General features: G+C 44.2%; 1 protein-coding gene across 2 annotated transcripts in view; it reads left to right on the top strand.

Annotated features, from left to right (window-relative positions):
* LOC138644966 (acyl-coenzyme A amino acid N-acyltransferase 1-like) overlaps positions 1–26115 on the top strand; it is a 122948-nt gene that overhangs the window by 31838 nt on the left and 64995 nt on the right. Inside the window, exons 2-3 of one of the 2 annotated variants that reach the window (XM_069733915.1) lie at positions 5662–6669; positions 8897–10538. The exons of the other annotated variant lie outside the window; for it this stretch is intronic. Of the exons in view, the coding sequence (XP_069590016.1) occupies positions 5682–6669; positions 8897–8907 (999 nt within the window). The 5' untranslated portion in view covers positions 5662–5681 and the 3' untranslated portion in view covers positions 8908–10538. Of the gene's footprint in view, positions 1–5661; positions 6670–8896; positions 10539–26115 lie in introns of those variants that run through there. 2 annotated transcript variants of the gene reach the window in all.

The raw sequence follows: 26115 nt of genomic DNA, 5'->3' as shown, positions 1-26115 counted from the left end.
AAATGCAGTTCAAAATTGGTAACAGGACTAATCAGGGGGCATTGCTTTGTTCAGTGGAGGACAACTGTAATGAGAGGCTGAAACAGAGAGTAGGCCCAAATCAGTAAGTAGTCTAAATGCAGTTCAAAATTGGCAACAGTAGTAAACAGGCGGCACTGCTTTGTTCAGTGGAGGAGAACAGCAAGGAGCGGCAGACACCGGTAGGCCCCAACCCAACTAGTAGGCCAAATGCAGTCTAACATTAACAACTACTTAACGAGAGCCTGAAAATGGAATTTCAGGACAGGAAACCAGGAGAACAGCAAGGAGCGGCAGACACTGTTAGTAGGCCCCAACCCAACTAGTAGGCCAAATGCAGTTGTTCCATTTAACAACTATTTAACAAGAGCCTGAAGATAAAAGCTCAGGAAAGGCAACCTGGAGAACACCTTGGAGCGGCAGACACTCTCTCTACAACCCAGACCCAACTTGTAGGCCTAATGCAGTGTTGTTTCAACAACTACTTAACAAGAGCTTCAAGATAGAAGTGAGGGAGAGGCAACATAGAGAACATCTTGGAGCGGAAGACTCAGTTTGTAGACCACAACGAAACTTGTGGCCCCAATGCAGTTTTAGAATTCTGACAGGCTGAAAACCAGCCTTTTTTTTTTTTTTAAGAGGAGGACAGCTGTATTAAGTGGCGCAGACAGACACTGCTAGTAGGCCTTACACCACAAAGTAGGCTCACTGCAGGTTGAAAAAAGTTACATTGGTACACGGTCGGCATTGGTGTGCTCAGAGGAGGACAAATGGAAGGAGGGACCGCAGACAGACTTAGTAGGCCTAAAATTAAAAAAAAAAATAGGCTAAAAGCTGTTTGAATTATCATGCAGGGGTACACAGGCAGCATTGGTGTGGTCAGCGGAGGACAATTTGAAGGAGGGACCGCAGACAGACTTAGTAGGCCTAAAATTTTAAAAAATAGGCTCAATGCAGTTTGAATTATCTTGCAGGGGTACACAGGCAGCATTGGTGTGGTCAGTGGAGGACGATTGGAAGGAGTGTCTGACACAGTTAGTACTCCCAAAAAATAAATAGATGTTAATGTCTCGCAAAACAACAAAAACCCCCAAAAAAGGGTGGCATACTTAGGTACAGGGGTGGGCTCCTCTGCTGAGTTTCAGACATAGTAATTTGGCGCTAAGTATTTACTGGTGTCAATATAGGACACTGACCCTGACTATTTTAACTAGCATCATACATGTCAACAAATTGGTATTGTCAGTGCCAGGCATTGAAGGATGTCAGCGCATAGACTAAACATTGGTGGAGCTGTGAGAGATAATTTTGCAAGTGGTAGAGCACTGTTTGAGCTGGGGGGGAACTCTCTTGTGGCCGGCAGTACAGGCCCAGGGCCCCTCATGTTACAACGGTGTGTCTGATGTTGGGTGCACGCCACCACCGCCAGAGACACTTTATTGTACTATGAGGGACCCAGTGGCAGTGCCACCTCTTCAGACAAACGGCACTCTCACGGGTGCTTGCGCCAAGTGGCGAGACCACGGCCCCCGTGGGGGGAGTTAGCCCATTTAGGGAGGTGTAAACATGTCGCATGCTGGACAAACAGCTGCTGCAAATTAAGAGATTGGAACAGTCAGTAAGACCAGTCCACAAGCAAGACCTTTTTATAGGAAAGCTAGGTGTCAGCCGGGAAAGGTGGGGCAAAATAATTAGAAATCCATGAGTGGTTCATTTTAATGAAGGTTAGATCATCAACATTTTGGGTAGCCAGACGAGTCCTTTTTTCGGTCAATATTGAACCAGCAGCACTGAATACTCTTTCTGATAGCACACTAGCTGCTAGGCAAGCAAGCTCCTGCAATGCATTTACTGCCAATTCAGGCCAGGTGTCTATTTTGGATGCCCAGTAATCAAATGGGAATGATGGTTGAGGGAGAACATCGATAAGGGATGAAAAATAGTTAGTAACCATACTGGACAAATGTTGTCTCATGTCACTTTGAATTGATGCTGCAGTACCTGTCCTGTCTGTGGTCATTGCAAAATCACTCTACAAACCTGGTCAGAAAACCCCTCTGTCCAACGCCACTTTTGATTTGTGCACCTCTAACACCTCTGCCCTGTTGCCCCCTGCAGCTCGTGTGAGAACCATCACCGGCGCTGTGTGCTGGGAATGCCTGAATCAAACGGTCTACAAGAGTTGCTTGTTTGTTTGCTAATATTTGTTCGAGGTTCTCAAGTCGCATGATATTTTGCAATTTGCCTTTTATAGCGAGGATCAAGGAGGCAGGCCAACCAGTAATCGTCATCGGTCATCATTTTAATAATGCGTTGGTCCCTTTTGAGGATACGTAAGGCATAATCTGCCATGTGGGCCAAAGTTCCAGTTGTCAAATCTGTGGTTGTGCTCAGTTGAGGGGCAGTTTCAGGCAAATCTACGTCACTTGTCTCCCTCAAAAAACCTGAACCCGGCCTTGCAACGCCACCAGTTTATTTTGGCCCCGGAGAAGCTTCCTCATTCAAAAAATACTCATCCCCATCATCCTCCTTGTCCTCCTCCTCTTCGCCCGCTACCTCGTCCTGTAGATTGCCCTGACCAGACAATGGCTTACTGTCATCAAGGCTTCCCTCTTCCTCGGCTGCAGACGCCTGCTCTTTGATGTGCGTCAAACTTTGCATCAGCAGACGCATTAGGGGGATGCTCATGCTTATTATGGCGTTGTCTGCACTAACCAGCTGTGTGCATTCCTCAAAACACTGAAGGACTTGACACAGGTCTTGTACCTTCGACCACTGCACACCTGACAACTCCATGTCTGCCATCCAACTGCCTGCCCGTGTATGTGTATCCTCCCACAAATACATAACATCACGCCTCTGTTCGCACAGTCTCCGAAGCATGTGCAGAGTGGAGTTCCACCTTGTTGCAACGTCGATGATTAGGCGATGCTGGGGAAGGTTCAAAAACCGCTGATGGTTCTGCATACGGCTGAAGTGTACGGGCGAACGGCGGATATGCGAGCAAAGTCTGCGCACTTTGAGGAGCAGGTCGGGTAACCCCGGATAACTTTTCAGAAAGCACTGCACCACCAGGTTTAAGGTGTGAGCCAGGCAAGGAATGGGTTTCAGTTGTGAAAGGGCTATGGCAGCCATAAAATTTCTTCCGTTATCACTCACTACCTTGCCTGCCTCAAGATGTACACTGCCCAGCCATGACTGAGTTTCTTGCTGCAAGAACTCGGACAGAACTTCTGCGGTGTGTCTGTTGTCGCCCAAACACTTCATTGCCAATACAGCCTGCTGACGCTTGCCACTAGCTGTCCCATAATGGGACACCTCGTGTGCAACAGTGGCAGCTGCGGATGGAGTGCTCGTGCGACTGCGGTCTGTGGATGAGCTCTCGCTTCTGCAGGAGGAGGGGGGGCGAACGCCTACAGCCAACTGTTTCCTAGACCGTGGGCTAGGCAGAACTGTCCCAATATTGCTGTCCCCTGTGGACCCTGCATCCACCACATTAACCCAGTGTGCTGTGATGGACACGTAACGTCCCTGGCCATGCCTACTGGTCCATGCATCTGTTGTCAGGTGCACCTTTGTACTCACAGATTGCCTGAGTGCATGGACGATGCGGTCTTTTACATGCTGGTGGAGGGCTGGGATGGCTTTTCTCGAAAAGAAGTGTCGACTGGGTAGCTCGTAGCGTGGTACAGCGTAGTCCATCAGGGCTTTGAAAGCTTCACTTTCAACTAACCGGTAGGGCATCATCTCTAACGAGATTAGTCTAGCAATGTGGGCGTTCAAACCCTGTGTACGCGGATGCGAGGTTGAGTACTTCCTTTTCCTAACGAGAGTCTCATGTAGGGTGAGCTGGACTAGAGAGCTGCAGATCGTGGAACTAGCGGGGGTGCCGGTGGACATGGCACACTGAGAGAGGGTTGGAGATGGTATTCTTGCTGGTGCCCTACATGCAGTGTTTCCTACCACGAACCTGGTGATTCCCTGACTGCTTTGGCCTGGTGACGAAACCTGCACATTTACTGCAGGTGGTGTGGGAAATGGTGGGCTTACAGTGAGGGAAGGGATGTTGCGTTGATGACTAGCTTCATTGGCCGAGGGTGCTACAACCTTAAGGGACGTTTGGTAGTGAGTCCAGGCTTGCAAATGCATGGTGGTTAAATGTCTACGCATGCAACTTGTATTTAGACTTTTAAGATTCTGACCTCTGCTTAAGGTAGTTGAACATTTTTGACAGATGACTTTGCGCTGATCATTTGGATGTTGTTTAAAAAAATGCCAGACTGCACTCTTTCTACTATCGGATACCTTTTCAGGCATTGCAGACTGAGCTTCTTTAACCAGATGGCCACGCTGTCCTACAACTGGTTTTGGTTTTGCCACGCGTTTTTGGCCAGATACGGGCCTGGCAGATGGAACCTGTTGCGATGTTGATGCCTGCTGCGGCTCCTCCTCCTCCGCTTCAGAGCTAGTGCCGCCTGCACCCTGTTCCCCCAATGGCTGCCAATCGGGGTCAACAACTTGGTCATCTATGACCTCCTCTTCTATCTCATGTGCAACTTCGTCTGTGTCACCGTGTAAGCCGGTGGTATAGCGTTCGTGACGGGGCACCATAGTCTCATCAGGGTCTGATTCTGGATCAGTACACTGCGAGGGCAATGTTCTGGTCTGAGTCAAAGGAACAGCATAGTAATGTGGCTGTGCATCTGTGCACTCCATGTCCGATTCAACTTGTAATGGGCATGGCCTGTTAACTGTTTCACTTTCTAACCCAGGAACGGTATGTGTAAAGAGCTCCATGGAGTAACCCGTTGTCGCCTGACGCATCCTTCTCTGTTGTTCTTGGTGAAGAAGACAAGGAAGCGACTTGTCCCTGACCGTGAACATCCAGTAACGACGCGCTGCTTTTACATTTAGGACAACAGGAGAGCAAATGAGTCAAACGGACATGCCACTTATAAACAAACGTGAAAAATCTTTATTAAATACAAGATTAAAAACATACACAGAGCTACCATAAAGCGTATGTACAGAACAACAGAGCAATCAATATATCCAGTGACGGCATAGTACAAATGGGTGTGTGGACAGATACCAAAAAATAAGGAGCGGTAAGACTATACTTCCATGATGGGCACACACAGTGTGATATAATATAAAAATGACTGCGGTACGCTGGGCAGAAGTTAGATGTAGATCATATGAATAGTATAACTAGTTATATATTGTATAGGTTCACAGGGAAAATTTGGGGAGGGGAGCCTATGTATAGAGCATAACATGTCATGTGACCTCCACTGCTCTAAGGCATACCCTTACCATATAACCCGCCAGATATGTGTGCCCATCATGGAAGTATAGTCTTGATATATTGATTGCTCTGTTGTTCTGTACATACGCTTTATGGTAGCTCTGTGTATGTTTTTAATCTTGTATTTAATAAAGATTTTTCACGTTTGTTTATAAGTGGCATGTCCGTTTGACTCATTTGCTCTCCTGTTGTCCTATACATACTTTGAGTCGTTTTTTTGCCTCTAATTGATATGCTACTTAGCATTTATATGCCAGTCTATGCATGGTAATTTTAGTAGATGAATATGTTGTTGGGACTATTTGTGTCATTGATGCTTTCTGTGTTTCTCACAGCTTCAAGTTCCAAAGCAGCTATGGATTATAAAGCACGTGAGCAATCATGGCTTGCACGTATAAATGAGATGTTCAGTGACAGTTCCAAGGCATCAGTGGTGGATGGCGGCAGGGATGCACATGAGGCAATTAAGAAGTTGAAGGACTTATTACATAGACGGACTCACATCTGGTGGAATCGTGCGTTTTTGATCAAATATATAGAGACAGGTCTTACACCGAGGGGTCTGAGAGTGCAGGTTTTCCCGTCATTTGAGGTGGAGGATGTGGTTTTCAGGCATAATTGGGAGGAGCTTGCTACAACATGCTCGAAGGGCTTTATGGAGCTGCTGGCTCAATCCAACAAAGAGTCTATAGATTCCCTGGATAGGGAAATTGAGACTGTACAGGGTATATTAAAACAAGATTTGTCTGAGGTGGAGTTGCAAACACTCAATGGTGAAATTGATAAAGAATTCCAGAAATGGGAGAAGGATATCTGTGCCACTAAGACTGCCAAATTCCAGCGGGATGTTGGGGATAGGCAGTCCAACACGGTGTATAGGTGGAACAGAAAATCTCGTAGACATATAAAAGGCCTCAGGAGAAGGTCTACATCTGCCTCCATGACCTCTCAGGCATCCAGTGAAGAATCATCAAGATCTCTTCTGAAGGCGTCCGAATCCCATAAGATGTTTCCAAACAGGGAAGCTCAGGTGGTCAAGCGTAAAGTTGGATATACCAACAAACAAGATAAAAAATATACAACCAACCAGCTGCAGGTAATCAACCTGTCTGAATATACTCTTACTCAGGCTCAATTGGAGGTTCTCTCCAAGGGTTTGACATTTTCACCAACTAATAATTTTGATTTTTTTACAGCCATAAAAGATTTATTTTTGTTTGCAAGAAAATTAATACTCAAAAAATTACACAGCAAAGGAAATGGTGGGCCTGAAGTACAAGCAGAAATGGAAGCCCTTAAAGCCCTGGAGGAACTTCTAATTGAGCAGGAGTCAACGGCTGCAGGTACGTTCCCACGTTTCATGTATCCACGATCCACTCGCTTTCCCCCCTTGTCGGCTTGCCCTGCTGTCGATATTTTTACCAGATTAGTAGCGAAGGATTTTGAACATCTGACTACTCGCCGTAAAGGTGATAACCTCACAGCAAAGCAGCGTGTTGCTCTTAAAGATTTGAGAAGCTATAAGGATATTGTGATTAAGCCAGCCGACAAGGGGGGAAATATAGTGATATGGCCACAGTGGATGTATGAAAGGGAGGCTTATAGGCAGCTGAAAGACAAGAAAACATACTGTCGTCTTGATCGTAACCCTACAGTAGCTTTCTCGGCAGAACTTGAACTGATTCTACAGCAGGCTGTTGAAAAGGGTATTATACCCCAAAAAATAATGGAGGGACTGCTGACTAAAACTCCTAAAGTCCCGACCATTTACTTCACACCTAAAATCCACAAGGACCCACTGACTCCGCCAGGCCGGCCTATTGTGTCGGGCCTGGGTGGACTCTGTGAACCTGTGTGTAGGTTTATAGATCATTATCTTAAGCCTCTTGTGGAATCACTTCCTTCGTACGCACGTGATACGATGGATGTTTTGTCGAGAATTGACGGTATGTCTTTGGATGGTGATATGATACTCGTAACGGCAGATATTGAATCGCTGTACACGTGCATCCGACACGATGATGGTCTCCGGGCCTGCCAGTTTTTTCTTGCTAATAGCAATTGGGATGGCCCTTTGTGTGAATTTGTCCTGCAGCTGCTTCGGTACATCCTGACTCACAATTTTTTCGTTTTTCGTGACATCTTTTATTTACAGCAGTGCGGCACTGCCATGGGGGCGGCCTGTGCGCCCTCTTTTGCCAATCTCTTCCTTGGATTTTGGGAGAGAGAGGTTTTTGGCGGAGAGGGCGCCCAGGCGGCGGACCATGTGCAGTGCTGGTTACGTTATATTGATGACGTTTTTATTGTGTGGCAGGGCACTGAACAGCAGCTGCGGGACTTTATGGATGGCTTGAACTCGAACATGTATAATATCAAATTGACTTATAAATTCAGCAGGACCGAGGTGGACTTCCTTGATATTAAAATCTTTACTGACGAACATCTGCAGTTACAGACTGATGTGTATCGGAAGCCCACCTCGGTCAATGCACTGTTGCATGCGAATTCGAGCCATCCTCCAGCTACCATTAGGGCCATTCCGGTAGGCCAATTTCTCAGAATGAGACGTGTGTGCTCATCGGAAGAAAGATTTGAGGCTCAGTCGGCGGACCTTCGTGATAGGTTTCGGATGCGCGGGTACAGCAATCGCTGTATAAAACAAGGCTATCTGAGGGCAAAAAAAAGCAACCGCCCTGGTCTGCTACATGGCCAGCCCAAAATAAAAAAGGGTGAAGAACATATTAGATTTATATCAACATACAATGGCCAGTGGACACAGATGAGGGAATGTCTCAGGCGACACTGGAATGTACTTCAGACTGACCCCATCCTCTCCAGATACCTATCCACGGATCCACTTATGACAGCTAGAAGAAGCCAAAATTTGGGAGATATGTTGGTCAACAGTCACTACGTCCCAGTAGTCAACAATCCCTTTAATTCACATGGACCACCCCATGGTTGTTTTCCATGTGGGAGATGTATGGCATGTGAGAACATGCTGAGAACCACTACCTTCACCTCATCTGACGGGAAACGTACTTTTGATATCAGACATTATATCACCTGTGCGACAACACAGGTGATATACTACGCCACATGTGGGTGTGACAAGATTTATATTGGTCTGACGTCTCGTCAGTTGAGAATTCGTACCCGAGAGCATGTACGTGACATACTAGCATCTGCCTCGGTTACGGATGAGTCCTTGTTAAAAACTAAACCAAGATACTTTCGCACATACCATCAGAGTGACCCTAAATCCTTCATGGTCAGGGGCATCCAGCATATTCAACTTAGGATCCGTGGTAGAAACATTAAGCAACTACTTGCCCAGAAAGAATGTAGGTGGATCACTGTTTTGGGCACAATGTTTTCACGCGGCCTTAATGAATCACATGGTTTTGCCTCTTTCCTGTAACCACCACTTTGTGGTGGGAGTACTTTGTATCTATTCTTTCTGCCTGATGTGCCCCTGCCTGACCTTCCGCCGCTGTTTTGTCTTTTAACCTTGGTTTTGGTGTTTCTTTTTAATGATTTTAATTTATATTCTTTTATTCATTATTTCAGTTATCCGTTAGTGCAATATACTGATCAGAATATGTATGGTACGACTTGCTCAAGATATACCCCTATGTTCCGTTGAAGTCACGCATCTTACACCTTGGAGTGGCATCTATGAAGTCATCCAAGTTGTCATACTTTGAGGAGAAGTGTGACCCTAGTATGGACTCAGCACTTTGCAGTTATATTATGTTGATCAATTATGTGGGATTATATGTGGTCATGTTTGTTTAGTTTATGACTTTTTCTTTATGATTATATATACCTTTAAAATAGTCTATATTATGTGCGTGTTTGCACACTGCCTCCTGTTTTGGCTTGGTGCATGGTGGGGGTGGGGCGCCAGCCTCCCGGGTGTTACCAGCCCTCACAGTACTGACTTTTGGTAAGTGCCTTATCTCTGTGCCTGTTTTTTGTTATATAGGCACAGATACAGTTTACATATGTATCTTGGATTTATTTATTCAATCGTCTGTTATTTGTTTATTAATATTCTTAGCATGATACTGTTACCATGTAGTGTTTTCTGTCCGTATGTTGGCGGGCTGTCTTTCCTCCCCCTGTGAATTCTCTCTGCTTGCTCTGTCCGTGGGTGTGTTTCGGCACCGACTCGCCCATGGGATTGCGCAGCGGGGATTATGACGGGGCGTTCTGATCGCTCGCCTCCTCCGGACAGTACACTTAGTACGTAAAGTGTATCTGTGTTTCCTAGGTTACCGTTGTAGACACGTTATGATAGTGCTGGCGGCGCATGCGCAATACATGTATTTACCTATTAGCCGCCGCTTCCTGATGACACTCTCCTGCCCGCTTAGTGGTAGAGCGGACGTTTCTGCTGGCGGCCCCACGTGACTTCTGTGTTTCCGAGGTTACCGCTTAGATGCATCATGATAGTTTTGGTGGCGCATGCGTAATACATGCGTTTACCTATTAGCTGCCGCTTTTTGATGACACTCTCTTGCCTGCTCAGTGGTAGAGCGGATGTTTCTGCTGGCGGCCCTACGTGACGTCATAGCGCTGTTCTGGCTGCTTGCCGACTGGCCTATCAGCTCCTTACCTAGTTTTAGCACTTTGCCCCTATTGGTACTGCTGTACCTTGTGACTTCTCTTGTCGGATATATAGGGAGGTCATATCCTCCATCAAAACCACGCCCCCTGAAGAAGGTGAACCCGCACCGAAACGTGCGTTGGGGATTTAGGACCGGACAGACTATCCTCTCCTGATATGGGTAAATACTGTTTTTATCTTTCTGCGGCTGTGGCCCTCTTGTTGGGTTTAATCCATCTCACAGGTAATCTATATCTGGCGGGTTATATGGTAAGGGTATGCCTTAGAGCAGTGGAGGTCACATGACATGTTATGCTCTATACATAGGCTCCCCTCCCCAAATTTTCCCTGTGAACCTATACAATATATAACTAGTTATACTATTCATATGATCTACATCTAACTTCTGCCCAGCGTACCGCAGTCATTTTTATATTATATCACACTGTGTGTTCCCATCATGGAAGTATAGTCTTACCGCTCCTTTTTTTTTGGTATCTGTCCACACACCCATTTGTACTATGCCGTCACTGGATATATTGATTGCTCTGTTGTTCTGTACATACGCTTTATGGTAGCTCTGTGTATGTTTTTAATCTTGTATTTAATAAAGATTTTTCACGTTTGTTTATAAGTGGCATGTCCGTTTGACTCATTTGCTCTCCTGTTGTCCTATACATACTTTGAGTCGTTTTTTTTGCCTCTAATGGATATGCTACTTAGCATTTATATGCCAGTCTATGCATGGTAATTTTAGTAGATGAATATGTTGTTGGGACTATTTGTGTCATTGATGCTTTTACATTTAGAAGTTTCAGAAGAGGAGGCGAAAGAGCTAGAGACTGAGTCAGCAAGGAAAGCCAAAACTTGTTCTTGCTGCTCCGGCTTTAAAAGCGGTTTTCCTACTCCCAGAAAAGGGAGCGTTCGAGGCCTTGTGTAGCCAGACGACGAACCTGGCTCAACAACTCGAGACTTAGGTGCTATATTGCTTTTCCCACGACCACCTGATGCTCCCCCACCACTACCATCATTACCAGCTGGCAATGACCGCCCACGGCCACGACCTCTTCCACCAGACTTCCTCATTGTTTGAAAAACATAACCAAACTAACGTTATTTGTTACTGTAAAACCAGTTACAAGGTGAACTCAAACTTCTGTTGGATTTATATATCCCTTTATAGGTGGGTGAGACTGCAGGGAAAATCAGGCGCAATGTACAGTATAACAGTACACAGCTTCAGTGGCAGACAGATATGCCACTAACAGGACTGACACAGATGCAGACACTACCAATAAAAATCTCCCCCTTTTTATTTTTTCTGGGAGAATATTGAAGAAATGTGGCCCACTCTTATACAGTATATGTTCTGTGGCATAAAATGAAAGACAGATGCCACACACACGACTGGCACTGAGGCAGAATTGCCAATCTTAATCTCCCACTATTTTTTTTTTCTGGGAGAATTTTAAAAAAATCTGGCCCAGTATTACACACTAGGTTTTCTGTGGCACAAAATGAGAGACAGATGCCACACACAGGACTGGCACTGAGGCAGAAATGCCAATCTTAATCTCCCACCACTTTTTTGTAACTTTATTGTGGGAGAATTGTCAAGAAATCAGGCCCAGTGTTAAACACTAGGTTTTCTGTGGCACAAAATGAGAGACAGATGCCACACACACGACTGGCACTGAGGCAGAATGGCCAATCTTAATCTCCCACTATTTTTTTTTTCTGGGAGAATTTAAAAAAAATCTGGCCCAGTATTACACACTAGGTTTTCTGTGGCACAAAATTAGAGACAGATGCCACACACAGCACTGGCACTGAGGCAGAATTGCCAATCTTATTCTCCCACAATTTTTTTTTTTTATTTATGGGAGAATTGGCAAGAAATCAGGCCCACTGTGAGGCCGGCGTCACACGTGCGAGTTTTACGGACGTAAGAGCGCAGAAACTACGTCCGTAAAACTCGCAAAAAATACGGCACAATTATTCTCTATGCCCCTGCTCCTATCTGCCGTATTTTACTGATCAGTATTATACGGCTTTCTACGGCCGTAGAAAATCGCAGCATGCTGCGTTTGTCACCGTATTGCGCAAAAAAAGCCAATGAAAGTCTATGGAAGCCCCAAAAATACGGATTACACACGGACCAGCAGTGTGACTTGCGAGAAATACGCAGCGCTGTTACAGAGAAAAGCCGGTAATTCAGTGCGGTGTACAGTAAAATCACACTGACAGCTTACAGTAGAATAAATATGTACACATAGAATAGGTATATATATATATATGTCAGTGAGACACATATATGTATATATATTCTTACTTCATACAGCCGCGATATAGCAAAAAGTCAGTAGACACATATATATACAGTTAGGTCCATATATATTTGGACAAAGACAACATTTTTCTAATTTTGGTTATAGACATTACCACAATGAATTTTAACCCCTTAGCGACCGCCGATACGCCTTTTAACGGCGGCAGCTAAGGGTACTTAAACCACAGCGCCGTTAATTAACGGCGCTGTGGAAAAAGTCCATAGCGCCCCCCAGAGGCCGATTTTCTCCGGGGTCTCGGCTGCCAAGGGTAGCCGAGACCCCAGAGAACATGATTCGGGGGGTTTTTAACCCACCCCGCATTTGCGATCGCCGGTAATTAACCGTTTACCGGCGATCGCAAAAAAAAAAAAAAAAACGCGATCTCTTTTTAATTTCTCTGTCCTCCGATGTGATCGCACATCGGAGGACAGAGAAAAGGGGTCCCAGGTGGCCCCCCAATACTCACCTAGCTCCCCCGATGCTCCTCGTGTCTCCCGGCGGGCGCCGCCATCTTCAAAATGGCGGGCGCATGCGCAGTGCGCCCGCCACCGGGAGAATCTTTGGGGTCTCGGCTGCCGGGGGTAGCCGAGACCCCAAAGAGCATGATCGGGGTCGGTATTACCGACCCCTGTTTTGCGATCGCCGGTAATTAACAGTTTACCGGCGACCGCAAAAAAAAAAAAAAGTAAAGTGTAATTCTCTGTCCTCTGATGTGATCGCACATCAGAGGACAGAGAAATAGGGGGATTCGGGGACCCTAGCATACTCACCTAGGTCCCTGGATCCTCTTGCTGCTCCTCCTGGCCGCCGGCAGAAGAACATGGCGGACGCATGCCCAGTGCGCCCGCCATCTGTCTCCATCTGCCGGCCGGCAGGAGAACAGCAGTTGGGGCTAAAATTAGGGGTAGGGTTAGGGGTAGGGTTAGGGGTAGGGGTAGGGTTAGGGTTAGGGCTAGGGTTGGGGCTAAATTTAGGGTTAGGGTTGGAGCTAAATTTAGGGTTAGGGTTGGGGCTAAATTTAGGGTTAGGCTTCTTTCACACTTACGTCGGTACGGGGCCGTCGCAAATGCGTCGGCCCGACATACCGACGCACGTTGTGAAAATTGTGCACAATGTGGGCACAACTGATCCAGTGCATGACGGACGCGACGTGTGGCCATCCGTCAAGATCCGTCGGCAATACAAGTCTATGGGCAAAAAACGCATCCTGCGGGCACATTAGCAGGATCCGTTTCTTGTCCAAAACGACGGATTGTGACGGAATGCCAAACGACGCAAGTGTGAAAGTAGCCTTAGGGCTAGGGTTAGGGTTGGGGCTAAAGTTAGGGCTAGGGTTAGGGCTAAAGTTAGGGTTAGAGCTGGGATTAGGGTTAGGGTTTGGATTAGGGTTGGTATTAGGGTTAGGGTTGGCATTAGGGTTACGTTTGGGATTAGGGTTAGGTTTGGGATTAGGGTTAAGGTTAGGGTTGTGATTAGGGGTGTATTGGGATTAGGGTTAGATTTGAGGTTAGGGTTGAGATTAGGATTAGGGGTGTGTTGGATTTAGGGTTTTGATTAGGGTTATGGTTAGGGTTGACATTAGGGTTGTTTTGGGGTAAGGGTTGTGATTATGGTTAGGGTTAGTGATTAGGATTATGGATCAGGTTGGGATTAGGGTTAGGGGTGTGTTGGGGTAAGGGTTGGAGCTAGAATTGGGGGGTTTCCACTGTTTAGGTACATCAGGGGGTCTCCAAACACGACAGCCAATTTTGCGCTCAAAAAGTCAAATGGTGCTCCCTCCCTTCTGAGCTCTGCCGTGCGCCCAAACAGTGGGTTACCCCCACATATGGGGCATCAGCGTACTCGGGATAAATTGGACAACAACTTCTGGGGTCCAATTTCTCTTGTTACCCTTGTGAAAATAAAAACTTGGGGGCTACAATATCTTTTTTGTGGAAAAAAAAATATTTTTTATTTTCACGACTCTGCATTCTAAACTTCTGTGAAGCACTTGGGCATTCAAAGTTCTCACCACACGTCTAGATAAGTTCCTTGGGGGGTCTAGTTTCCAAAATGGGGTCACTTGTGGAGGGTTTCTACTGGTTAGGTACATCAGGGGCTCTGCAAACGCAACATAATACCCGCAGACCATTCTATCAAAGTCTGCATTCCAAAACGGCGCTCCTTCCTTCCGAGCTCTGCCGTGCGCCCAAACAGTGGTTTACCCCCACATATGGGGTACCAGCATACTCAGGACAAATTGGACAACAACTTTTGGGGTCCAATTTCTCTTGTTACCCTTGTGAAAATAAAAACTTGGGGGCTAAAAAATCTTTTTGTGGAAGAAAAAATTTTTTTTATTTTCACGGCTCTGCATTATAAACTTCTGTGAAGCACTTGGGCATTCAAGGTTCTCACCACACATCTAGATAAGTTCCATGGGGGGGTCTAGTTTCCAAAATGGGGTCACTTGTGGGGGATTTCTACTGTTTAGGCACATCAGGGGCTCTCCAAACGCGACATGGCGTCCGATCTCAATTCCAGCCAATTCTACATTGAAAAAGTAAAACGGCACTCTTTCTCTTCCAAGCTCTGCTGTGCACCCAAACAGTGGTTTACCCCCACATATTGGGTATCGACGTACTCAGGAGAAATTGCACAACAACTTTAGTGGTCTAATTTCTCCTGTTACCCTTGTGAAAATAAGAATTTGTGGGCGAAAAGATCATTTTTGTGTAAACAAAAGCGATTTTTTATTTTCACGGCTCTACGTTATAAACTTCTGTGAAGCACATGGGGGTTCAAAGTGCTCGCCACACATCTAGATAAGTTCCTTAAGGGGTCTAGTTTCCAAAATGGTGTCACTTGTGGGGGGTTTCCACTGTTTAGGCACATCAGGGGCTCTCTAAACGTGACATGGCATCCGATCTCAATTCCAGCCAATTCTGCATTGAAAAAGTCAAACGGCGCTCCTTCACTTCTATGTTCTGCGGTGCGCCCTAACAGTGGTTTACCCCCACATATGGGGTATTGGCGTATTCAGGAGAAATTGCATAACAAAATTTATGGTTACATTTCTGTTTTTACACTTGTGAAAATAAAAAAAATGGTTCTGAATTAAGATGTTTGCAAAAAAAAGTTAAATGTTCATTTTTTCCTTCCACATTGTTTCAGTTCCTGTGAAGCACGTAAAGGGTTAATAAACTTCTTGAATGTGGTTTTGAGAACCTTGAGGGGTGTAGTTTTTAGAATGGTGTCACACTTCATTATTTTCTATCATATAGACCCCTCAAAATGACTTCAAATGTGATGTGGTCCCTAAAAAAAAAAATGGTGTTGTAAAAATGAGAGATTGCTGGTCAACTTTTAACCCTTATAACTCCCTAACAAAAAAAAAATTTTGTTTCCAAAATTGTGCTGATGTAAAGTAGACATGTGGGAAATGTTATTTATTAACTATTTTTTGTGACATATCTCTCTGATTTAAGGGCATAAAAATACAAAGTTTGAAAATTGCAAAATTTTAAAAATTTTCGCCATATTTCCGTTTTTTTCATAAATAATCGCAAGTAATATCGAAGAAATGTTACCACTAACATGAAGTACAATATGTCACGAAAAAACAATCTCAGAATCAGCGGGATCCGTTGAAGCGTTCCAGAGTTATAACCTCATAAAGTGACAGAATTGCAAAAATTGGCCTGGTCATTAAGTACCAAATTGGCTCTGTCACTAAGGGGTTAAACAAAACAATTCAGATGCAGTTGAAGTTCAGACTTTCAGCTTTCATTTGAGGGTATCCACATTAAAATTGGATGAGGGTTTTAGGAGTTTCAGCTCCTTAACATGTGCCACCCTGTTTTTAAAGGGACCAAAAGTAATTGGACAGATTCAATAATTGTAAATAAAATGTTCATTTTTAGCACTTGGTTGAAAACCCTTTGTTGGCAATGACTGCCTGAAGTCTTGAACTCATGGACATCACCAGACGCTGTGTTTCCTCCTTTTTGATGCTCTGCCAGGCCTTCACTGCGGTGGTTTTCAGTTGCTGTTTGTTTGTGGGCCTTTCTGTCTGGAGTTTAGTCTTTAACAAGTAAAATGCATACTCAATTGGGTTGAGATCAGGTGACTGACTTGGCCATTCAAGAATATTCCACTTCTTTGCTTTAAAAAACTCCTGGGTTGCTTTGGCTTTATGTTTTGGGTCATTGGTCGTCGTTTAATACTAGAGATGGACAATTAGTTTGTCTGCATTTGGCTGGATCTGAGCACACAGTATGTCTCTGAATACCTCAGAATTTATTCGGCTGCTTCTGTCCTGTGTCACATCATCAATAAACACTAGTGACCCAGTGCCACTGGCAGCCATGCATGCCCAAGCCATCACACTGCCGCCGTCGTGTTTTACAGATGATGTGGTATGCTTTGGATCATGAGCTGTACCACGCCTTCGCCATACTTTTCTCTTTCCATCATTCTGGTAGAGGTTGATCTTGGTTTCATCTGTCCAAATAATGTTCTTCCAGAACTGTGCTAGCTTTTTTAGATGTTTTTTAGCAAAGTCCAGTCTACCCTTTTTCTTCTTGATGCTTATGAGTGGCTTGCACCGTGCAGCGAACCCTCTGTATTTACTTTCATGCAGTCTTGTCTTTATGGTAGATTTGGATATTGATACGCCGACCTCCTGGAGAGTGTTGGTCACTTGGTTGGCTGTTGTGAAGGGGTTCCTGTTCACCATGGAGATTATTCTGCGAGCATCCCCCACTGTTGTCTTCCGTGGGCGCCCAGGTCTTTTTGCATTTATCAGTACACCAGTGCTTTCTTTCTTTCTCAGGATGTACCAAACTGTAGATTTTGCCACTCCTAATATTGTAGCAATTTCTCGGATGAGTTTTTTCTGTTTTCGAAGCTTAAGGATGGCTTGTTTCACCTGCATGGAGAGCTCCTTTGACCGCATGTTTACTTCACAGCAAAACCTTCCAAATGCAAGCACCACACCTCAAATCAACTCCAGGCCTTTTATCTGCTTAATTGAGAATGACATAATGAAGGGATTGCCCACACCTGTCCATGAAATAGCCTTGGAGTCAATTGTCCAATTACTTTTGGTCCCTTTAAAAACAGAGTGGCACATATTAAGGAGCTGAAACTCCTAAACCCTTCATCCAATTTTAACGTGGATACACTCAAATGAAAGCTGAAAGTCTGAACTTAAACTGCATCTGAATTGTTTTGTTTAAAATTCATTGTGGTAATGTCTGTAACTAAAATGAGAAAAATGTTGTCTCTGTCCAAATATATATGGATCTAACTGTGTATATATATATATATATATATATATATATATATATATATATATTATTCCTTCATACAGCGCGAGATAGCAAAAAGCCGGTAATTCAATTACCGGCTTTTGCTTTCTCCTTCCTAAACCCGACATGATATGAGACCTGGTTTACATACAGTAAAACATCTCATATCACCATTTTTTTTGCATAATCCACACTACTAATGTTAGTAGTGTGTATCTGCAAAATTTGGCCGTTCTAGCTCTTAAAATAAAGGGTTAAATGGCGGAAAAAATTGGCGTGGGCTCCAGCGCAATTTTCTCCGCCAGAGTAGTAAAGCCAGTGACTGAGGGCAGATATTAATAGCCTGGAGAGGGTCCATGGTTATTGGGCCCCCCCCCTGGCTAAAAACACCTGCCCCCAGCCACCCCAGAAAAGGCACATCTGGAAGATGCGCCTATTCTGGCACTTGGCCACTCTCTTCCCATTCCCGTGTAGCGGTGGGATATGGGGTAATGAAGGGTTAATGCCACCTTGCTATTGTAAGGTGACATTAAGCCTAATTAATAATGGAGAGGCGTCAATTATGACACCTATCCATTATTAATCCAATTGAATGAAAGGGTTAAAAAAACACACACACACATTATTAAAAATTATTTTAATGAAATAAAAACAAAGGTTGTTGTAATATTTTATTTAACGCCCAATCCAATCACTGAAGACCCTCGTTCTGTAAAAGAAAAAACATAATAAACCAACAATATACTTACCTTCCGCAGATCTGTAAAGTCCAACGATGTAAATCCTTCTGAAGGGGTTAAAACATTTTGCAGCAAGGAGTTCCGCTAATGCAGGCTGCTCCTTGCTGCAAAACCCCGGGGAATGAAGCTAAATATAGGTCAATGATCTATATTTAGCTTCATTTGCGGTGAGGCGCCTTCTGCTGGCTGTTCATAGATCGTGGGAACTTTCCTAGAAAGCCTGGGAGCTTTCTAGGTAAGTTCCCACGATCTATGAACAGCCAGCAGAGGGCGCCTCACCGCAAATGAAGCTAAATATAGATCATTGACCTATATTTAGCTTCATTCCCCGGGGTTTTGCAGCAAGGAGCAGCCTGCATTAGCGGAACTCCTTGCTGCAAAATGTTTTAACCCCTTCAGAAGGATTTACATCGTTGGACTTTACAGATCTGCGGAAGGTAAGTATATTGTTGGTTTATTATGTTTTTTATTTTACAGAACGAGGGTCTTCAGTGATTGGATTGGGCGTTAAACAAAATATTACAACAACCTTTGTTTTTATTTCATTAAAATAATTTTTAATAATGTGTGTGTGTGTGTGTGTGTGTTTTTTTTTTTAACCCTTTCATTCAATTGGATTAATAATGGATAGGTGTCATAATTGACGCCTCTCCATTATTAATTAGGCTTAATGTCACCTTACAATAGCAAGGTGGCATTAACCCTTCATTACCCCATATCCCACCGCTACACGGGAATGGGAAGAGAGTGGCCAAGTGCCAGAATAGGCGCATCTTCCAGATATGCCTTTTCTGGGGTGGCTGGGGGCAGGTGTTTTTAGCCAGGGGGGAGGCAATAACCATGGACCCTCTCCAGGCTATTAATATCTGCCCTCAGTCACTGGCTTTACTACTCTGGCGGAGAAAATTGCGCGGGAGCCCACGCCAATTTTTTCCGCCATTTAACCCTTTATTTTAAGAGCTAGAACGGCCAAATTTTGCAGATACACACTACTAACATTAGTAGTGTGGATTATGCAAAAAAAATGGTGATATGAGATGGTTTACTGTATGTAAACCAGGTCTCATATCATGTCGGGTTTAGGAAGGAGAAAGCAAAAGCCGGTAATTGAATTACCGGCTTTTTGCTATCTCGCGCTGTATGAAGGAATAATATATATATATATATATACAGTATATATGTTTTTATTTTATTTTTTAACACATGGATCCCTTGTATAGGCGTATGTCGGTTTGGCAAGCCTGCGATAAAAACACGCAGTACGGCTGCCATACGGATTACATACGGAGGATGCCATGCGCAAAAAACGGTGACACACCCTGCCTACGGAGGGGCTACGGACCACTATTTTCGGGACTTTTCAGCGTATAACGGCCGTAATATACGGACCGTATTTGCATACGCTGAGTGTGACGCCGGCCTGAGACTGTATGTTTTCTGTGCCAGAAAATGAGACACAGATGCCACACACAGGACTGCCACTGATGCAGATTTGCCAATTTTAATCTGCACCCTTTTTTTTTTCTTCATGGAGACTAGTGAATAATTTTGGGCCACTGTATTAGAGTATATTTTCTGTGGCAGAAAGTGGCTTGAAGAGATATAATGGAAAAAAAAAAAAAAAAGGTACTGTCCTACAATTACTATCTCCCTGCAGTAATCTCAGCAAAGTATAGCAGGCAGCAATAACAAGGAGTGGACTGCTGCACGAAAAAGTCAAAAGTGTGGACAAACAAACAAGATAGCTGTGCAGAAAGGAAGGAGCAACAGGATTTGTGCTTTGAAAAAAGCAGTTGGTTTGTACAGCGGCGTACAAACAGCAATGCAGCTATCAGGGAGCCTTCTAGGGCAGCCGAATGAGCTACAGCGCTGAGGAAAAAAAATGTAGCCTCCACTGTCCCTGCAAACAAAAGGTGGTGTTGGACAGTGGAAATCGCTACAGCACAAGCTGTTTGGGGGTTAATGTACCCTGCCTAACGCTATCCCTGCTTCTGATGAAGCTGCCGCAACCTCTCCCTATACTCAGATCGGCAGCAGTAAGATGGCGGTCGGCGTGCACGCCCCTTTATAGCTCCTGTGACGCCGCAGGAAGCAAGCCAATCACTGTAATGCCCTTCTCTAAGATGGTGGGGACTGAGACCTATGTCATCACGCTGCCCACACTCTGCGTCCACCTTCATTGGCTGAGAAATGGCGCTTTTCGCGTCATTGAAACGCGACTTTGGCACAAAAGTCGCGTACCGCGTGACCGACCCCACACAGGGATCGGGTCGGGTTTCATGAAACCCGACTTTGCCAAAAGTCGGCGACTTATGAAAATGACCGATCCGTTTCGCTCAACCCTAGTAGCCACCTTTTGCTTTGATGACTGCTTTGCACACTCTTGGCATTCTCTTGATGAGCTTCAAGAGGAATGGTCTTCCAACAATCTTGAAGGAGTTCCCAGAGATGCTTAGCACTTGTTGGCCCTTTTGCCTTCAATCTGCAGACCAGCTCACCCCAAACCATCTCGATTGGGTTCAGGTCTGGTGACTGTGAAGGCCAGGTCATCTGGCGTAGCACTTCATCACTCTCCTTCTTGGTCAAATAGCCCTTACACCCTTTTAGAAGCCCTTTTAGAAGAAAAAGTGCGGGGTCTGGAAGAAAGAATAGCAACTTTGAAACTCATCAAAGAGAATGAAGACTTTCTAGACAGAACAGAAGCATCTCTACTGGTCACAGAAGGTGAAAAAAGTGTCAGAGAACCTCCAAAAGCAGATGAGTGGAAGCATGTGACCAAAAGAAGCAAGAAGACCATGGAGAAATCACCAACCACACAACTGAAGAACCGATATCAAATCTTTGTAGAGGATGAAGATGGCACACCTAAGGATGAAGCAATACCAGCAAGCAAAAAAGAAAAGGGCACACAGCAACAAGTGACAGCAAAAAGTACAGCCAAGAAGCAACGAAGAGTGGTGGTGGTGGGAGACTCACTACTGAAAGGCACAGAAGCAGCCATCTGCAGACCGGACATAACTGCAAGAGAAGTATGCTGCCTTCCAGGTGCGATGATCAAGGATGTGACCGATAGGATACCAAAGCTCTTCAACTCCAAGGACGTCCACCCATTTCTTCTGATACATGTTGGCACCAATGACACGGCAAGGAAGGACCTACCGACAATCTGCAAAGACTTTGAAGAGTTGGGGAAGAAAGTAAGGGAACTGGATGCACAGGTAGTTTTTTCTTCTATCCTTCCAGTAGACGGGCATGGCACCAGGAGATGGAACAGGATCCTTGATGCAAACAACTGGCTAAGACGATGGTGCAGACAACAAGGATTCGGATTCCTGGACCACGGTGTGAATTACTTGTACGATGGACTCCTCGCCAGAGACGGACTACACCTCAACAAACCTGGGAAACACACATTCGCCAGAAGACTCGCTACACTCATTAGGAGGGCGTTAAACTAGAAGAAGAGGGGACGGGAAGAAAAACATTAGACTTGAACAAAGAAGATCCAGGAAAACATACTCAGAAGGGAGGTAAGAACATTTCTAAAACAATCCACAGCGAGGAGATTGGAACAAAACAAAATCCTCTAAACTGCATGCTCGCAAACGCCAGAAGCGTGACAAACAAGATGGAAGAACTAGAAGCAGAAATATCTACAGGTAACTTTGACATAGTGGGAATAACCGAGACATGGTTAGATGAAAGCTATGACTGGGCAGTTAACTTACAGGGTTACAGTCTGTTTAGAAAGGATCGTAAAAATCGGAGAGGAGGAGGGGTTTGTCTCTATGTAAAGTCTTGTCTAAAGTCCACTTTAAGGGAGGATATTAGCGAAGGAAATGAGGATGTCGAGTCCATATGGGTCGAAATTCATGGAGGGAAAAATGGTAACAAAATTCTCATTGGGGTCTGTTACAAACCCCCAAATATAACAGAAACCATGGAAAGTCTACTTCTAAAGCAGATAGATGAAGCTGCAACCCATAATGAGGTCCTGGTTATGGGGGACTTTAACTACCCGGATATTAACTGGGAAACAGAAACCTGTGAAACCCATAAAGGCAACAGGTTTCTGCTAATAACCAAGAAAAATTATCTTTCACAATTGGTGCAGAATCCAACCAGAGGAGCAGCACTTTTAGACCTAATACTATCTAATAGACCTGACAGAATAACAAATCTGCAGGTGGTCGGGCATCTAGGAAATAGCGACCACAATATTGTACAGTTTCACCTGTCTTTCACTAGGGGGACTTGTCAGGGAGTCACAAAAACACTGAACTTTAGGAAGGCAAAGTTTGACCAGCTTAGAGATGCCCTTAATCTGGTAGACTGGGACAATATCCTCAGAAATAAGAATACAGATAATAAATGGGAAATGTTTAAGAACATCCTAAATAGGCAGTGTAAGCGGTTTATACCTTGTGGGAATAAAAGGACTAGAAATTGGAAAAACCCAATGTGGCTAAACAAAGAAGTAAGACAGGCAATTAACAGTAAAAAGAAAGCATTTGCACTACTAAAGCAGGATGGCACCATTGAAGATCTAAAAAACTATAGGGAGAAAAATACTTTATCTAAAAAACTAATTAAAGCTGCCAAAAAGGAAACAGAGAAGCACATTGCTAAGGAGAGTAAAACTAATCCCAAACTGTTCTTCAACTATATCAATAGTAAAAGAATAAAAACTGAAAATGTAGGCCCCTTAAAAAATAGTGAGGAAAGAATGGTTGTAGATGACGAGGAAAAAGCTAACATATTAAACACCTTCTTCTCCACGGTATTCACGGTGGAAAATGAAATGCTAGGTGAAATCCCAAGAAACAATGAAAACCCTATATTAAGGGTCACCAATCTAACCCAAGAAGAGGTGCGAAACCAGCTAAATAAGATTAAAATAGATAAATCTCCGGGTCCGGATGGCATACACCCACGAGTACTAAGAGAACTAAGTAATGTACAGTTAGGGCCAGAAATATTTGGACAGTGACACAATTTTCGCGAGTTGGGCTCAGCATGCCACCACATTGGATTTGAAATGAAACCTCTACAACAGAATTCAAGTGCAGATTGTAACGTTTAATTTGAAGGGTTGAACAAAAATATCTGATAGAAAATGTAGGAATTGTACACATTTCTTTACAAACACTCCACATTTTAGGAGGTCAAAAGTAATTGGACAAATTAACATAACCCAAACAAAATATTTTTATTTTCAATATTTTGTTGCAAATCCTTTGGAGGCAATCACTGCCTTAAGTCTGGAACCCATGGACATCACCAAACGCTGGGTTTCCTCCTTCTTAATGCTTTGCCAGGCCTTTACAGCCGCAGCCTTCAGGTCTTGCTTGTTTGTGGGTCTTTCCGTCTTAAGTCTGGATTTGAGCAATGAAATGCATGCTCAATTGGGTTTAGATCTGGAGATTGACTTGGCCATTGCAGAATGTTCCACTTTTTGGCACTCATGAACTCCTGGGTAGCTTTGGCTGTATGCTTGGGGTCATTGTCCATCTGTACTATGAAGCGCCGTCCAATCAACTTTGCAGCATTTGGCTGAATCTGGGCTGAAAGTATATCCCGGTACACTTCAGAATTCATCCGGCTACTCTTGTCTGCTCTTATGTCATCAATAAACACAAGTGACCCAGTGCCATTGAAAGCCATGCCATCACGTTGCCTCCACCATGTTTTACAGAGGATGTGGTGTGCCTTGGATCATGTGCCGTTCCCTTTCTTCTCCAAACTTTTTTCTTCCCATCATTCTGGTACAGGTTGATCTTTGTCTCATCTGTCCATAGAATACTTTTCCAGAACTGAGCTGGCTTCTTGAGGTGTTTTTCTGCAAATTTAACTCTGGCCTGTCTATTTTTGGTATTGATGAATGGTTTGCATCTAGATGTGAACCCTTTGTATTTACTGTCATGGAGTCTTCTCTTTACTGTTGACTTAGAGACAGATACACCTACTTCACTGAGAGTGTTCTGGACTTCAGTTGATGTTGTGAACGGGTTCTTCTTCACCAAATTAAGTATGCGGCGATCATCCACCACTGTTGTCATCCGTGGACGCCCAGGCCTTTTTGAGTTCCCAAGCTCACCAGTCAATTCCTTTTTTCTCAGAATGTACCCAACTGTTGATTTTGCTACTCCAAGCATGTCTGCTATCTCTCTGATGGATTTTTTCTTTTTTTTTAGCCTCAGGATGTTCTGCTTCACCTAAATTGAGAGTTCCTTTGACCGCATGTTGTCTGCTCACAGCAACAGCTTCCAAATGCAAAACCACACACCTGGAATCCACCCCTGACCTTTTAACTACTTCATTGATTACAGGTTAACGAGGGAGACGCCTTCAGAGTTAATTGCAGCTCTTAGAGTCCATTGTCCAATTACTTTTGGTCCCTTGAAAAAAAGGACGCTATGCATTACAGAGCTATGATTCCTAAACCCTTTCTCCGATTTGGATGTGGAAACTATCATATTGCAGCTGGGAGTGTGCACTTTCAGCCCATATTATATATATAATTGTATTTCTGAACATGTTTTTGTAAACAGCTAAAATAACAAAACTTGTGTCACTGTCCAAATATTTCTGGCCCTAACTGTAATAGATAAACCATTATTTCTTATTTTTAGGGACTCTATAGCGACAGGGTCTGTTCCGCAGGATTGGCGCATAGCAAATGTGGTGCCAATATTCAAAAAGGGCTCTAAAAGTGAACCTGGAAATTATAGGCCAGTAAGTCTAACCTCTATTGTTGGTAAAATATTTGAAGGGTTTCTGAGGGATGTTATTCTGGATTATCTCAATGAGAATAACTGTTTAACTCCATATCAGCATGGACCTGCTGGTCCACGGTGAGTCATTGGACGTGGTATATCTCGATTTTTCCAAAGCGTTTGATACCGTGCCGCACAAGAGGTTGGTACACAAAATGAGAATGCTTGGTCTGGGGGAAATTGTGTGTAAATGGGTTAGTAACTGGCTTAGTGATAGAAAGCAGAGGGTGGTTATAAATGGTATGGTCTCTAACTGGGTCGCTGTGACCAGTGGGGTACCGCAGGGGTCAGTATTGGGACCTGTTCTCTTCAACATATTCATTAATGATCTGGTAGAAGGTTTACACAGTAAAATATCGATATTTGCAGATGATACAAAACTATGTAAAGCAGTTAATACAAGAGAAGATAGTATTCTGCTACAGATGGATCTGGATAAGTTGGAAACTTGGGCTGAAAGGTGGCAGATGAGGTTTAACAATGATAAATGTAAGGTTATACACATGGGAAGAAGGAATCAATATCACCATTACACACTGAATGGGAAAACACTGGGTAAATCTGACAGGGAGAAGGACTTGGGGATCCTAGTTAATGATAAACTTACCTGGAGCAGCCAATGCCAGGCAGCAGCTGCCAAGGCAAACAGGATCATGGGGTGCATTAAAAGAGGTCTGGATACACATGATGAGAGCATTATACTGCCTCTGTACAAATCCCTAGTTAGACCGCACATGGAGTACTGTGTCCAGTTTTGGGCACCGGTGCTCAGGAAGGATATAATGGAACTAGAGAGAGTACAAAGGAGGGCAACAAAATTAATAAAGGGGATGGGAGAACTACAATACCCAGATAGATTAGCGAAATTAGGATTATTTAGTCTAGAAAAAAGACGACTGAGGGGCGATCTAATAACCATGTATAAGTATATAAGGGGACAATACAAATATCTCGCTGAGGATCTGTTTATACCAAGGAAGGTGACGGGCACAAGGGGGCATTCTTTGCGTCTGGAGGAGAGAAGGTTTTTCCACCAACAT

This window comes from Ranitomeya imitator, chromosome 7 (assembly GCF_032444005.1).
Source record: "Ranitomeya imitator isolate aRanImi1 chromosome 7, aRanImi1.pri, whole genome shotgun sequence".
In the NCBI taxonomy this organism is placed as follows: domain Eukaryota; kingdom Metazoa; phylum Chordata; class Amphibia; order Anura; family Dendrobatidae; genus Ranitomeya; species Ranitomeya imitator.
The sequence above is the reverse complement of the archived record's forward strand: the minus strand, read 5'-3'. Positions and strand labels throughout refer to the sequence as shown.